Below are 15011 nucleotides of genomic sequence, written 5' to 3'. Positions count from 1 at the left end.
GTCAAGTACTGACAGGTGCTCATTACCTGTTTGCAATGTGCGTACGCTTAAAAGCTCTGGAATCTTGTTTTTAAGTTGCCTTCTTAAAATAAAAGAAAAACAATTTTACAACTTCACTCACTCATGCCTGCCTCTGGTGGCATCAGTGACCATGTCCCTGTAGGCATTCCCTGGTTCCAAGACTGCAGCCCTCCAGCCAAGATGCCCTGCACATGCCCCAGGGGACTAAGACTCAGCACCGGTGGAGGCCGTCCTCCAGGGGTTCAGACCCAGGCTCAAGGTCCACCTCCTACTCTGTGCAGAAACACTGGGGGCCAGTCTCTGCAGCAGTGCCCAGACTGGGTTACAGCAGTACTTGGTACGATGCTGGCTTTTTCCCAGCAAAGATGTCTTCTAGTAAAAGCCAAGTAAATATTCCATTCGCTGTATTTTCACGGTCTCTTCTTCAATAAATCGTGAGCAAGAGTTTGACCCCTGGGCATCACCTTTATTTCCAGTGGCCCTGGGACGCCTGTCAGGAGAACTAAAGCAGGCTCTCCCACACATCCTGGGCATCACTCCTTACGAGACAAAGGAAAAAGCCACGTTCTGTGAAACCCAAGCTGGTGCCTAGGACCGTTACTCCTGATAAATGCGACGGTCCTCCAAAATACTACCTTAGTTTTACTTAAGTGTTATTATTGGGCAAGACTTTCTCTCTCCTAACTGTAAAGAACGTGGCATTCCTATTATGTAAAACGCTACTTTAGGATGTTTTATGTAAACAACTAAAGACAAATACTGCAATTTTTTTTTTTCCTGGAGTGTCCTTTAAAAATGAATATCTCTTTTCAGGCACTACACAACTTTCAAATAAAACCTACGGCAAGACTTTATCTTAAGTCAGAGAATTCAAATCACACCATGTAATACGTGGTGAGTGACAAGACGCCGGGCATCACTCACGTCAGCGTCTGGGACCGTCGGTTCTTGCAAGTCCTTCCACAGTTTTTGAGGAATAACCTTTACAGGGATGTCATGTGTCACAACACGACTACTGCTTGACACGGATAACTGCCAATAGGAAAATTAAAAATTATTTGTATCACGTCAACACTTAAAAAAAAAAAAGAACTGAGAGACTAAAAAAGTTGATACCAAATCTAAGTGGAATGTTCTCAACTCAACAAATATTGATGGTGTGTCTATCCAGCATGGGGTCCTGTTAGGAGCTGGGGAGTGTGGTGAATAAGATAAGGCTCCCTCTGTTCCAGAGGTACAGGTGGGTAAGGAAGGAAACACAAACTATACAAGCTGGGTGCACTACGTATAATCACTACAGATTTGAAGAAAGCAAAACAGCGACCAGGTGAGCGTGTGAGGAGGGTCTCAGAGTGGGAAGTCAGGAAAAGCTTCTCCAAGAGGTGACGTTTCAGACAGGACCAGAACAAGGACGAGCTGCCAGTCGTGGGAAAACAGAGACGAGGAGGACAGCGTTCTCCCAGGCAGGGAGAAGAGCATGTGTAACGTCGTGAAGCACAAGCTGACCTGCTACGCAGAAGGGACCAAGAGACCGCTCTGTGTGCACAGGACACTCGTGTGCTGCTGGAAGGATACAACTCGACCTGTCTATGTGCAGGGGCTCCTCTGAGACTCCACAGACCAAAATATTCCACACTTTAAGAAAGAAGAGCATGCTATGTTACTCTCTTACTTTTCCCTAAGTAACTTTAGAACCACACCACACTTACACTGTGAGGTGAAATACAGATTAGCTCTGAGAATGGCCTGACTGCAAAGAGCTGAGAAAAAGGAAGGAAGGTTGAGGAAGAGAGTGATTAAGACGGTGGAGGAGCAGCACGCCGGCTCACCACCCCCCACAGATGCATCACAACTACATCCACACGCGGAACGGTGCTCACAGGACACCTACTGAGACCTCGCAGAACACCTCAGGCTTCAGAAAGGGCGAGAAAACCTCCACACAACTGGGTAGGACAAAAGAAAAAAGAACAAAACAGAGAGGGGAATTGGGATGGGGCCTGCACCCCAGGGAGGGAGCTGTGAAAGAGGAAAGGTGCCCCCACCCTGGATGTCCCCTCACAGGCAGGGAGATCAGCCTGGACAGACGGGGAGCTATAGAACCCTGGAGGAGAATCCAGCAACCAGTTTACAGAAGGCAGAATGGAGAGAGACCTGCACAGACGGGAGATGCCACCACCCTGCACTGCCCAGCCTGAGACACATGTCCACCGGGGCGGGTGGGGGCTGGGTGCTGAAGCGCAGGCTTTGGAGCTCAGACCCGGGGAGAGGACTGGGGTGGGCTGCCTGAAGGGGCTGGAGTGTGGTGTGGCCATGACCAAGGGCATACCTGGGCCCGCCAGAGAGGCAACGTGCCACTGTTGGAGGACGTGTGAACGGAGGGGCGGGCTGCCACAGGAGCTTCCTTCCACGTGCACGCGCACTTTCAGGCAACACAACACCACCTATATGAGCCCCTGGGGCGGGCATGAGCCACCACTGCCGCTGAGCGTGTCGGGAGTGGGCACCAGCTGCCACTGCCATCGCAGGCTCCAGGAGCACGTGCAAGCCGCTGCAGGCTCTGGGAAGACACACGAGCTGCTGCTGTGGGCTCTGGGTGGGCAGGTGCCAGCCGCCGCCACTGCTGAGAGCTCCAGGAGGGGGCCCCAGCTGCCCTCACTGTTGCGGCTCCAGGAACATGCAAAAGCCGCCGCATGTGCACACCCCCTTTCCAGGGGATAGTGGCCAACACCTGCTGAGGAGAGGCAAAAGGCATCCATGCTAAAAGCAGCCCTCACACCAAAAATATTAAACCTACACAAGCTACACAGGGATGCTCCTGCATATAAAAGCCTTCTAAGACCACAGTTGGTAACTGTTTCTCGTAAACTCAGAGAAAGAGAAATATAAGTAACATGAAGAAGCGGAGGAACCGCTCCCAGTTAAAACACCAAGAGAGAATTCCCTGAAGGAACAAACAGTGACACAGACTTCTTCAGTCCAACAGAGAAGAAGTTCAAAAAGGTGGTAATGACAATAGGGAAGGTATTAAGAAAAGCTTTGGACAGAACTGCAGAGTACTGTAAAAAGGAACTAGAGACAACAAGGAGGAGCCAAGAAAAATTACAAAATTAATTTGCCAAGATGAAAGCTGAGCTCAAGACAACAAATAACAGAATGAATAACATAGAAGAACGAATAAGTGAGCTGGAAGACAGAATAATGGAAATCACTCAATCAGAACAGCAGACAGAAAGCCAAAAGAAAAAAAAATGAAAGCAAGATAAGAGATCTATGGGATAATATAAAGCAGGCCAATCAATGCATAATACGGATTCCAGAAGGAGAAGAAAGAGAAAAGTGGATTGAAAATGTTTTGAAGAAATTATGGCTGAAAGCTTCCCACACCTAATGAAGGAAATATATATCCAGGTACAGGAAGCACAGAGGGTCCCAAGTAAGGTGAACCCAAACAGACGTACACCAAGACACAATTAAAATGGCAAAAGTTGGGTTTCCCTGGTGGCGCAGTGGTTGAGAGTCTACCTGCCGATTCAGGGGACACGGGTTTGTGCCCCGGTCCAGAAGGATCCCACATGCTGCGGAGCAGCTAGGCCCATGAGCCATGGCCACTGAGCCTGCTCGTCTGGAGCCTGTGCTCCTCAACAGGAGAGGCCACAACAGTGAGAGGCCCGCAGACCGCAAAAAAAAACAAAACAAAAAAAATGGCAGAAGTTAAAGAGAGGATTCTAAAGACAGCAAGAGAAAAACAAGGAGTTAAACCCCCATAAGGCTATCAGCTGATTTCACTATGGAAATGCTGCAGGCCAGAAGGGAGTGGCAAAATATAGCCAAAGTCTTGAAAGGGAAAAAAAATCTGCAACCTAGAATACTCTACCCAGCAAGATTATCATTTAGAATAGGAGGAGAAAAAATTTCTCAGACAAGCGAAATCTAAAAGAATACAGTGATACTAAACCTATTCTAAAAGAAATATTGAAAGGTCTTCTCTAAATAGAAAAGAAGCAACAAGCTATAGGAAAGTGGGAATAACAAATGGAAAGTAAATCGTTTAAGCCAATATACAAATTAAAAAGAAAAAAAATTTTTTAATCTATTTGTGAAAGCGATGATAACCACAACAAACTACAAAAGAATAAACATGAAGATGTAAAAGAGCACATCCAAATCATAAAACGTAGGGGAGGAGAATTAGAAAATGTAGATTTTTTTTTAAATGTGTTTGAGCCTACAATGACTATCAGTCTAAAGAAAGTAGATATAGAAAGGGGTTAACATACTTGAAAAACAGGGTAACCACAAATCAACAACATACGATAGATTCACAAAAACCAAAAAGAACAGAACACAAGCATAAAATAAAAGGAATCAAACCACAAAAAGAAAAACAAGAAGAGAAATAAAGGAACAAAGAAGAAACACAAAATCAATTGGAAAACTAGGTTTAAAATGGCAATAAATACATATTTATCAATAATTTCCTCAAATGTCAATGGACTAAATGCTCCAATCAAAAGACAGAGTGGCAGACTGGATAAAAAAGAAGAGCCTGCAATATGCTGCCTACAAGAGACCCACTTCAGGGACTTCCCTAGCAGTCCAGTGGTTAAGGCTCTGTGCTTCCACTACAGAGGGCACAGGTTCGATCCCTGGTTAGGAACTAAGATCCCGCACACAGCACGGCATGGTGTGGCCAAAAAAAAAACCACTAGAGACCCACTTCAGGGCAAAAGAAACACAAAAATTGAAAGTGAGGGAATGGAAAAAGATATTTCATGGAAACGGAATTGACAAGAAAGTGGCAGTCACACTACTCATATCAGACAAAACAGACTTTAAAACAAAGGCCATAAAGAAGGATAAATAAGGACAGTATATAATGATAAAAGGATCAAGAGGAGGATTTTATACTCGTCAACGTATATGCAACTAATATCAGAGCACCCAAATACATAAAACAAATACTAACAAACATAAAGGAAGAAATTGACAATACAATAAGAGTATGAGACTTTAACACCCGACTTGCATCAGTGGACAGCTCTTTGAGACAGAAAATCAATAAGGCAACAGAGATCCTAAATGATACAACAGAACAGTTAGACTTAATTGTTGTTTTGGGGACATTACATTAAAAAAAAAAAAGACTACACATTCTTTTCAAGTGCACATGGAACATTCTTTAGGACTGACCACATACTAGGGCACAAAACAAACCTCAACAAATTTAAGAGTATAGACATTATTTCAAGCATCTTTTCTGACCACAGTGGCATGAAAATAGAAATCAACCACAGCAAAAGAAATGAGAAAAAACAATTACATGGAGACTAAACAACATGCTACTACGAAACCAATGGTTCAAGAAGGAAATCAAGAATGAAATTTAAAAATACCTTGAGACAAATGACAATGAAAACACAACATACAAAATCTAAGGATGCAGCAAAAGCAGTTCTTGGAAGTTCATAGCAATACAGGCCTTCCTCAAAAAACAAGAAAAATCTCAAACAAACAACCTAACATACTGCCTAAAAGAATCAAAAAAAGAATACCACCTAGAGTCAGCAGAAGGAAGGAAATAATAAAGATCACAGGGGAAATAAATAAAATAGAGATTAAAAAAATAGAAAAAATCAATAAAGCCAAGAGCTGGCTCTTTGAAAGGGTAAACAAAATTGACAAATGTCTGGCCAGGATCACCAAGAAGAAAAGAGAGAGAAACCAAACAAAATAAGAAATGAAAAAGGAGAACTATCAACTAATACTGCAGAAAAAAACCATAAGAGACTGCTATGAACAATTATATTTGAACAAATTGGACAACCTAGAGGAAATGGACAAGTTTCGGGAAACATACAGCCCACCAAAAGTTGAATCAAGAAGAAATTGAGTGCTTCCCTGGTGGCGCAGTGGTTGAGAGTCCGCCTACTGATGCAGGGGACATGGGTTCGTGCCCCGGTCCGGGAAGATCCCACATGCCGCGGAGCAGCTGGGCCCGTGAGCCATGGCCGCTGAGCCTGCACGTCCAGAGCCTGTGCTCCGCAACAGGAGAGGCCACAACAGTGAGAGGCCCGCGTACTGCGAAAAAAAGAAAAAAAAGAAAAAGAAATCGATAATTTGAACAGACTGATCACTAGAAGTGAAATAAAATCTGTAATAAAAAAAAAATTCCCTACAAACAAAAGTCAAGGACCAGATGGCTTCACAGGCAAATTCTACCAAACATACAAAGAAGAACTTTTACAGATTCTTCTCAAACTCTTCCAAAAGATTGAAGAGGAGGGAACATTCCCAAAGACATTCTATTAAGCCACCATCCACCCAATACCAAAACCAGACCAAGATACCAGCAAAAATGAAATTTACAGGCCAATATCTTTGTTGAACATAGATGCAAAAATTCTCAACAAAATATTAGTAAACCGAAAAAATAAAAATAAAAAAAATATTAGCAAACCAAATCCAACAACATGTAAAAAAATCAGACACCATGACCAAGTGGGATTCATCCCAAGTTAACAAGGATGGTTCAACATACGCAAACTGATGTTATTCACCTCATCAACAAAAGAAAAGACTGGGACTTCCCTGGTGGTCAAGTGGTTAAGACTCCGTGCTTCCACTGTAGGGGCATGGGTTTGATCCTGGTCAGGGAACTAAGTACCACATGCCACGCAGCACAGCCAAAAAATAAAAAAATTTAAAGAATTTAAAAAATTAAAAAAACAACAAAAGAAAAGACAAAAACCACATGATCATCTCAATGGATGCAGAAAAAGCATTTGACAAAATTCAACATCCATTCATAATAAAAACTCTTACCAAAGTGGGTATAGAGGGAACATACCTCAACATAACAAAAGCTATTTATGACACACCCATAGCCAATATAATAACTGCGAAAAGCTGAAAGCCTATCCACTAAAATCTGGATAAATACAAGGATGCCCACTCTCACCACTTCTATTCAACATATTACTGGAAGTGTTAGCCACAGCAATCAAACAAGAAAAAGAAATAAAAGACATCCAAATTGGAAGGGAAAAGGCAAAACTGTCATCATATGTAGATGACATGATGCTACACATAGAAAATCCTAAAGACTTGACACAAAAACTACTAGAACTGATAAATGAATTCAGCAAGGTAGCAGGATACAAGATTAACATACAGAAATTTGTTGCATTTCTATATACTAACCATGAAATATCAGAAAAAGTAAAAAAGAAAAAAAAATCCCTTTTAAAATCGCATCAAAGAAAAATACAATAAAATACTTAGGAATAAACCTGACCAAGGAGGTGAAAGACTTACATGCTGAGAACTATAAAACATTAATAAAGGTAATTAAAGATGATTCAAAGAAATGGAAAGATATCTCATGCTCTTGGATTGGAAGAATTAATATTGTTAAAATGGCCATACTAAGCAAAGCAATCTACAGATTCAATGCAATCCCTATCAAATTACCCATGACATTTTTCACAGAACTATAATAAATAACCCTAAAATTCATATGGAACCAAAAAAGACCCAGAATTGCCAAATCAATCCTGAGGAAGAACGAAGCAGGAGGCATAACCCTCCCAGACTGCAGACAATACTACAAAGCTACAGTAATCAAAACAGCATGGCACTGACACAAAAAAACAGCCATATGGATCAATGGAACAGAATAGAGAGCCCAGAAATAAATCCACACACCTACAGTCAATCAATCTTTGCGACAAAGGAGGCAAAAATATACCACGGGAAAAAGGCAGCTCCTTCAGCAAGTGGTGCTGGGAAACTTGGACAGCTGCATGTAAATCAATGAAGTTAGAACACACCCTCACGGCATACACAAAAATAAATCCCAAATGGCTTAAAGACTTAAATGTAAGACATGACACCATAAAACTCCTAGGAAAGAGCATATGCAAAACATTCTCCGACATAAATCGTAGCAACATTTTCTTAGGTCAGTCTCCCAAGGCAATAGAAATAGAAACAAAACAAACAAATGGGACCTAATCAAACTTACAAGCTTTTGCACAGCAAAGGAGACCATAAACAAAACAAAAAGACAACCCACAGAATAGGATAAAATATAGGCAAATGATGTGATGGACAAGGGATCAATTTTCAAAATATACTACAATGAGGTACCACCTCATACCAGTCAGAATGGCCATCATTAAAAAATCTACAAATAACAAATGCTGGAGAGGGTGGGGAGAAAAGGGAACCCTCCTCTACTGTTGGTGGGGATGTAAGTTGGTGCAGCCACTATGGAGAACAGTATGGAGGTTCCTCACAATACTAAAAATAGAATTACCATATGACCCAGCAATCCCACCCCCGGACATATACCCAGACAAAACTATAATCCAAAAAGATGCATGCACCCATATGTTCATAGCAGCACTATTCACAATAGCCAGGACATGGAAACAACCTAAATGTCCATCGACAGATGAACGGATAAAGAACGTGTCGTACATACAAACATACAATGTTATAATACTCGGCCATAAAAAAAGAATGAAATCATGCCATTGCAGCAGCATGGATGGACCTAGAGATGATCATAGTAAGTGACTGAAGTCAGAAAGAGGAGGACAAATACCATATGGTATCACTTATATGTGGAATCTAAAACATAACACAAATGAACCTACCTTCGCAACAGAAACAGACTCACAGACATAGAGAACAGGCTTGTGGTTGCCAAGGGGCAGAGTGGGTGGGGTAGGGATGGACTGGGAGTTTGGGGTTAGCAGATGCAAACTATTACATACAGAATGGATAAACAACAAGGTCCTACTGTATAGCACAGGGAACCATATTCAATACCCTGAGATAAACCATAATGGAAAAGAATATTAAAAAAAAGAATGCATACATATGTATAACTGAGTCACTCTGCTGTATGGCAGAAATGAACACAACATTGTAAATCAACTATACTTCAACTGAAAAAAAGTTGAGAAATCCTCTTCCATAAAGAGCATTAAACTGAATACAACACTCACCCGAAAAATAAAGTCCACAAATCACATAAGGAGGAGAGGTGCCAGGATGAGGGAAGGCCAGGGAGGCAGCACTGACGCTAAAGGAAGTTAAGGCTTCAAAGAGTAAGAGGAGAGACTCCAAGGAGAAGACCCAGCATCACCAAAGCCTGGGAGTTGGGAAAGAATGGGACACACCTGGGGAACCACTCTGAGGGCAGGTGTTTGCAAGTTGGCTCTACAATGGGCTGGGCCACACGTCAAGGGCTTCGGACAGTAAGTTGGAAATGTGAACTTCATTCTGTGAGCAGTGACAGCCTGTGGGGTACATGTGTCCTGAAGACAGCTGCGCATTGGATTCATCTGGTAGTAGCGTGGAAGAAAGATGTATTCCTCGAGAACCAGAGGTCATTTGAAAGGTGTCAGCAGCAGAGGTGTGGGAGAAGGGAGGGACACACAAATGCTTCAAAAGTGAAAACGGAGAGAAACCATGGTTTCTAGACTAGGTGACAAAACCAGTAAAAGAAATGGAGATGCTGGGATACGCAGATAGAGAAGAACGATGCAGAAGTGCTATTTCATAGGAAAAGCAGTATCGTCGTTGAATATTATGGGATCACAAGGCTATTTAAACATGAGGAGGACCTGACTCCAAGGGAAAACAAATACTGATGTGCAGATCTTTCATTTTAATAAAACCAATTAGCTTTCCACATACTGTTAGAAAGCCTAGGCTTATAACTACTTTTGAATCCTCTGGGAAGTTTCAGAAACTCTCCCGTCATACTCACCAGCTCTATAGAAACTGTGAGGCAAGGAAAGTGTTTATTAGTCAGCTTGATTTTCAAGGTTCGGGCATTCTGGGCAGTTTTCAAGGCTCGAGATAAATTTTCCGATGTTAGCTCTAAATAAATCGCATTGTTTTCTGCGGAGACACCTTCCATTTGAAATTCGCTGAAGAAGTTCTCCTAAGGGAAGAAAAAGGGGGGACATCTGTGCTCTTTCCGGCGGCATCCGTGGCGGGCGGGGGCGGGGGTGGGGGCGGTTTGCAGGCCTCTGAGAGCCTCCGCTCACCTGCTCCAGTTCACACCACATGCTCACCCCTCCATTGGCCACCTTGTCAGAGAGGACGAAGTTCAACTTATCCGGGCTGATACGCAGAGTGCAGGTTTTGGCAAGCTTGGCTATCATGTTACTAACTCCTACAGCGAAGGATTCGAGTAAGGAATTACTAAGAAGCACGCCAAGTATCCCAGACGCTAACTTAGCTCGCAGAACTCCCAGTTCGGCCCGACGAGCTTGCCGGTGCGAAAATCACGTTTACGCTGGTACCCACCGGGAAGCCTCTAATGCCGCTGAGGTCACGCCAGCCTCCCAACAACCCTGCGCGGTTCACATCACCAGCCATCAGGGCTGGAATAAGGAAACCGAGATTCGGAAGTGAACTGGCGCCTACTGGCCGCCTTCATCTCTCCCACGTCCACTCGGGACCGCCGGGTGCTGCAGGGATCGGGGCAGGGCCAGGCGCCGCAGGGGGCGGGGGAACCAACGGGGCTGGGATGTGAAGGGCGGTCTGCGCCAGATAAAGGTGTCTGTGCCGCCAGCGGCCGGGTTAAGAAAAGACACGAGATAGGACTCAAGCTGCAGGGACAACCCTCGGCACCTGCGCCCGCCTCATCCTCCAGCGGCCCGCCAGCCCAGCGCGCCCCCATCCTCCTCGCGGGGCCCCGGCCGCTTGCACTGCCCCTTCAGGGCCTCCCGCCCTCCCCTCTGCCCTCCTCCCAGCCGCCCGGGGCCGTCGGCCCTCCGCCCCGCCGCCCGGGGCCGACGCGGCCCCCACTCACGCGTGAAGTTGTTCAGACAGGCTGCATCCACGAGCTTAGCCCGAAACTTCATGGCGGAACGCAGCCCGTGCGGGGCGCCCGTAGGCGGCCGACTCCAGGGACCCCAGCCTTACGCTGCCCGCCGGAAACGCCACCGCGGGCCTGGGTTCCGCCTGGCTCGGCCGGACGCCCGCCCGCGGAGGGTAGGAGGGCTTTCGGGTCGCGCCCCTGGAGTGACGCGACCGCTGCCGGAAGTGACGCGTCCTCCGCCCGCAGGTACCGGAAGTGGTTCTAACGATTGGAAGTTTGAGCTCCGTTATCCCTATTTCCAATTCTCTTTTACAACATGAGAAATAAAATCAATCCCTTACTTATAAAGTATTGAGTAGAGTTACCGCTTAAATACACACCTCTCTGGGGTAGGGGAGCTTTAGAACCCCCCTCGGCTCAGACGTTCGCACTAGTACCTCAGCGGTGCAGGACCACGTTGGATGATGCTGTGAAATTGTTTCAAATTTAAACTTTTAAACTGTGCAAAACACAGGATGTTTAAAGAACACTGATGTTAAGTGGCAATTTTGTAGTCATATCTCAAGATGAACTTCACCAGAGCCTGTTAAAAAAAGTCTCACAGCAGAGGGGCTTCCCAGGGCTTCCCTGGTGGTGCAGTGGTTAAGAATCTGCCTGCCAATGCAGGGGCCATGGGTTCGAGCCCTAGTCCGGGAAGATCCCACATGCCATAGAGCAACTAAGCCCGTGCGCCACAACTACTGAGCCTGCGCTCTAGAGCCTGTGAGCCACAACTACTGAGCCCATGCACCTGGAGCCCATTGCACTGCAACTACTGAGCCCGTGTGCCACACTACTGAAGCCCTCATGCCTAGAGCCGGTGCTCCGCAACAAGAGAAGCCACCACAGTGAGAAGCCCGTGTGCACCACACCAAAAGCCCCCGTGCAGCAAGAAAGACCCAACGCAGCCACAAATTAATTAATTAATTATTTTAAAAAAAATCTCTCAGCACAAATGATATAAATGATGTGGTAGAATTTTGAAAAACAAAACGAGAAATAGAACAATTGTCTCCAACTTGGTTTTTCAGAGACAAGATTGTCCATGTTAAGAATGTCTTATTTTTAATGTGCTTTGCAAATAGAAACCTACAACCTTGTTTTTACCTTGGTGTATAGAATCAAGAAACAGTAATAACAGATCCTTTTAAAAATGCAAAATATGAAAATTACAAGCAGTTCTGCCTATTTTAAGACTATAACATGAAGGTAGACTCCAATCTATATTGTTACAAGTGTTTTCCAAGTCAAACGTGATTAATATCACATTTAAATTTTTTAGTAACAAAACATGCTTTTTAGTACTTCACAAGTTAATTTTAAAATAGATAAATCGTTAAATGAGGTGGTTGCTATGGAGGTCATGAATATGATTAAATACTAAGTAAGCTTTGTAAACAATGTTTCATAGTATATTGATATTTACTTCAAATCACTTATTTTTTTGCCATAAAATAAAAAACCCGATTTGTTTAGTCATAACAACATCAGTGGTGTTCGGTGTTGTGGGGAAAATTGTCTAACGATGGATGATGAGTTGTTTTGTTCGAGAGGAAAAAAATTAAAGCTCTTTGGCAATATTAACCAAAAAAAAGATTTTTTTTAAACTTCCTAAGAAGATAAGTGAGTATACATTCTGCACAAAGGCCCAAATAATATAGGGAATTTTGACCCAACAAATATAAAATTAAGTTGCAATGATCTTTTCTTGAAAGATAATAGGAATCTTATGTTTTCTTGCAGTTTTCTTAAATAGGTTTGGCAAATTAATAATTCAGGCTAAGCCTGTCATTAGGACTCAAGTGCTATTGTTACTTGGTTCCCATTCTTGAAAGAGTAGCAAAGATTGGTGGTCCAGGAACTAGATAACAGTCTTTGGTACAGGGAGAATGGGCAAGCTTAAAGCATTTGAAATGACTAGAAATGTATTTGGATCAATTTTACCAAAGTAAACTAATTTATATTTTGATATCTCTCTAATTATAGGTATTAGTTGATAATCAGTACATACTTAATGAACTGAGTTGAATTTCATTACACTAATGAGGCTGTGTCTTGCTTCAGTCTTTTGGACCTTTTTGCTGTGGTTTGCTCTGTGCCATACCATCTCTCAGAGAGGCATGCCAGCCTGGATCCATCTTTATTTATGAAGGTCATAATCCATATGATATTATGATTATAAATCAATAAAAATGGACTTTTTGCATGCTTCTTAGAAAAAAATAATAATTCAATAATTTCAGTATTGATAATTAAATATATTGACACTACTTCCCTACATTTCTTCCAAACGTTTTGAAGGCAAGAAATGAGGTCACCAGAGCTCTCTAGAAGCCTGTGTGGTACTGAGTTTTCTAATGCAATGTGTAGTCATATTGTTGTCTGTCTAGCTAATACATAGTCTTCTAATGTATATGATTATAAGATCCGGGGAGCAGTGTTGATGTTATTCATTATGTTTGTTTATTGTGCAAGGAAATGCCCTCATCTTGAAAACGGAAACACAATGAGTGAAGCATACAAAACATCAGTCAGGGTGTGGAGTTGGAAGTAAGGAACTAACCTTTTTATAGCTGCAGAGATGGTAAACTGCACCTAGCTAAGTATAATGCATTTAGTAGCTGTCACCCAAAGCTGCATCTGCCAGTGTCTGTCAGGTGCCTGCTTCCCCCTACAGTCCCAGGGGGAGGCTATTTGCAGTCCTGTTGTTACCAGTTACTGTTGGAAAAATTACCCAAGGGGAAAGATACTGGCACAGCTCAGAGGTTCTACATCAGTCCTGATGGGCAATATTTGTCTTTTTTTTTCTTTTACATGGGAAAACTGTAAAATGAGGGAAAGCATACTGCAGAGGTGGCATGAGTGAATGTCTTTCGAGAATTATACTAGTTTAAGGGTGGGTTTTACTAAAACAGTTCTTCAAAGACTCTTCTCATCTTTTAGATGTTAACAGAAAAATACTTCAATACATTTCATAATTTAAAAAATTGACATCTGTGGAGCCTGTTAGAAGTGTCAGGTACAGTGCTTGGGGCTGGGGCTCCGAGGAGGGGGCTCCTCCACCCACAAGGGGGAAGACCGACGTTTGTCGGGTGGCTCCTGTGTTTCGTTTTGATGTAGTAGAACTTTTTTTTTTTCTTTTGTGATTCCTGAAGTCTGAGTCATATTCAGAAAGGTGTTCCTCTATCCAATGCCATATGGGAGTTTTTCCAAGTTTTCTTGTTATATTTTTAAGTTTTTTTATGGTTTTGTTACACCTGTAAATCTTTTCCCATATTGGGAATTCATCATGTTTCAAACTGAGAGGTATGGATGCAATGTTCTTTTCTTAATGAGGAGGTAATTGTTCCAAGCCATTTGTTTTTTCCCATCCCTTTTGAGATGCCACCTTTATCATATATACTATGTTCCGACATAGATATTAATCTATTTCTGAATATCAGAAACAGAATTTTTTGTTTGTTCCATTGGTCTGTCAATGTTCCAGTGTCACACAGTTTAAATTATTTATATCTATGTGATTAATAATTCTGGGACACCAATTCCAATGTGTGGAGCTTTTTTCCCCACCCCAAGAAATTCTCCAAGACCAGCTGGGTGTCCTATGATTCAAGTCTGACACTACCTACCTGGAGATAGCGTCAGACCCCACCGGTCCCACAAGACTGCCCCCCCCCATTCAGATGACAGTCACAGTCCAGATGTCACCTGTGCTTCTGATCAACTGGCTGTAAATTGGGGTACCATGATCCCCTCCTTGGATTTGAATGTTTTGCCAGAGCCACTCACAGAACTCAAGAGCATCATTACTAGTTACATTACTTACTAGTTACAAGAGAAACATTTTACTCACTGGTTTATTGTAAAAGGATATAACTCAGGAACAGCCAAATGGAAGCGATGAATAGAGCGAGGCATGATGAAGGGGCTCAAAGCTTCCCCACTGCCTCAGAGCTGGCCATTGTTCCCTGATCTCCATGGGTTCACCAAACCGGAAGCTCTCCAAACCCCATCCTTTTGGATTTTTATGAAGGTGTCTTACATAAGCGTGATTGATTTGATTTAATCACTGGCCTTTGGCATTTGATTCAGCATCCAGCTCCTC

General features: G+C 43.1%; 1 protein-coding gene across 2 annotated transcripts in view; it reads right to left on the bottom strand.

The window, feature by feature from the left end:
* Positions 1–11058, bottom strand: part of HUS1 (HUS1 checkpoint clamp component) — a 31647-nt gene extending 20589 nt beyond the window's left edge. Inside the window, exons 1-4 of one of the 2 annotated variants that reach the window (XM_082632639.1) lie at positions 10859–11057; positions 10089–10216; positions 9806–9982; positions 946–1053 (exon numbers count right to left, since the gene is read on the bottom strand). In XM_082632639.1, the coding sequence (XP_082488765.1) occupies positions 946–1053; positions 9806–9982; positions 10089–10216; positions 10859–10910 (465 nt within the window). In that variant the 5' untranslated portion in view covers positions 10911–11057. Of the gene's footprint in view, positions 1–945; positions 1054–9805; positions 9983–10088; positions 10217–10858 lie in introns of both variants that reach the window. The other variant, XM_082632640.1, reaches the window with a different exon arrangement.
* Between the last annotated feature and the right edge of the window lie 3953 nt (positions 11059–15011).

Source organism: Mesoplodon mirus (assembly GCF_964341445.2).
Source record: "Mesoplodon mirus genome assembly, chromosome: 9".
NCBI lineage: Eukaryota > Metazoa > Chordata > Mammalia > Artiodactyla > Ziphiidae > Mesoplodon > Mesoplodon mirus.
This window is presented reverse-complemented; position numbering and strand designations above follow the sequence as displayed.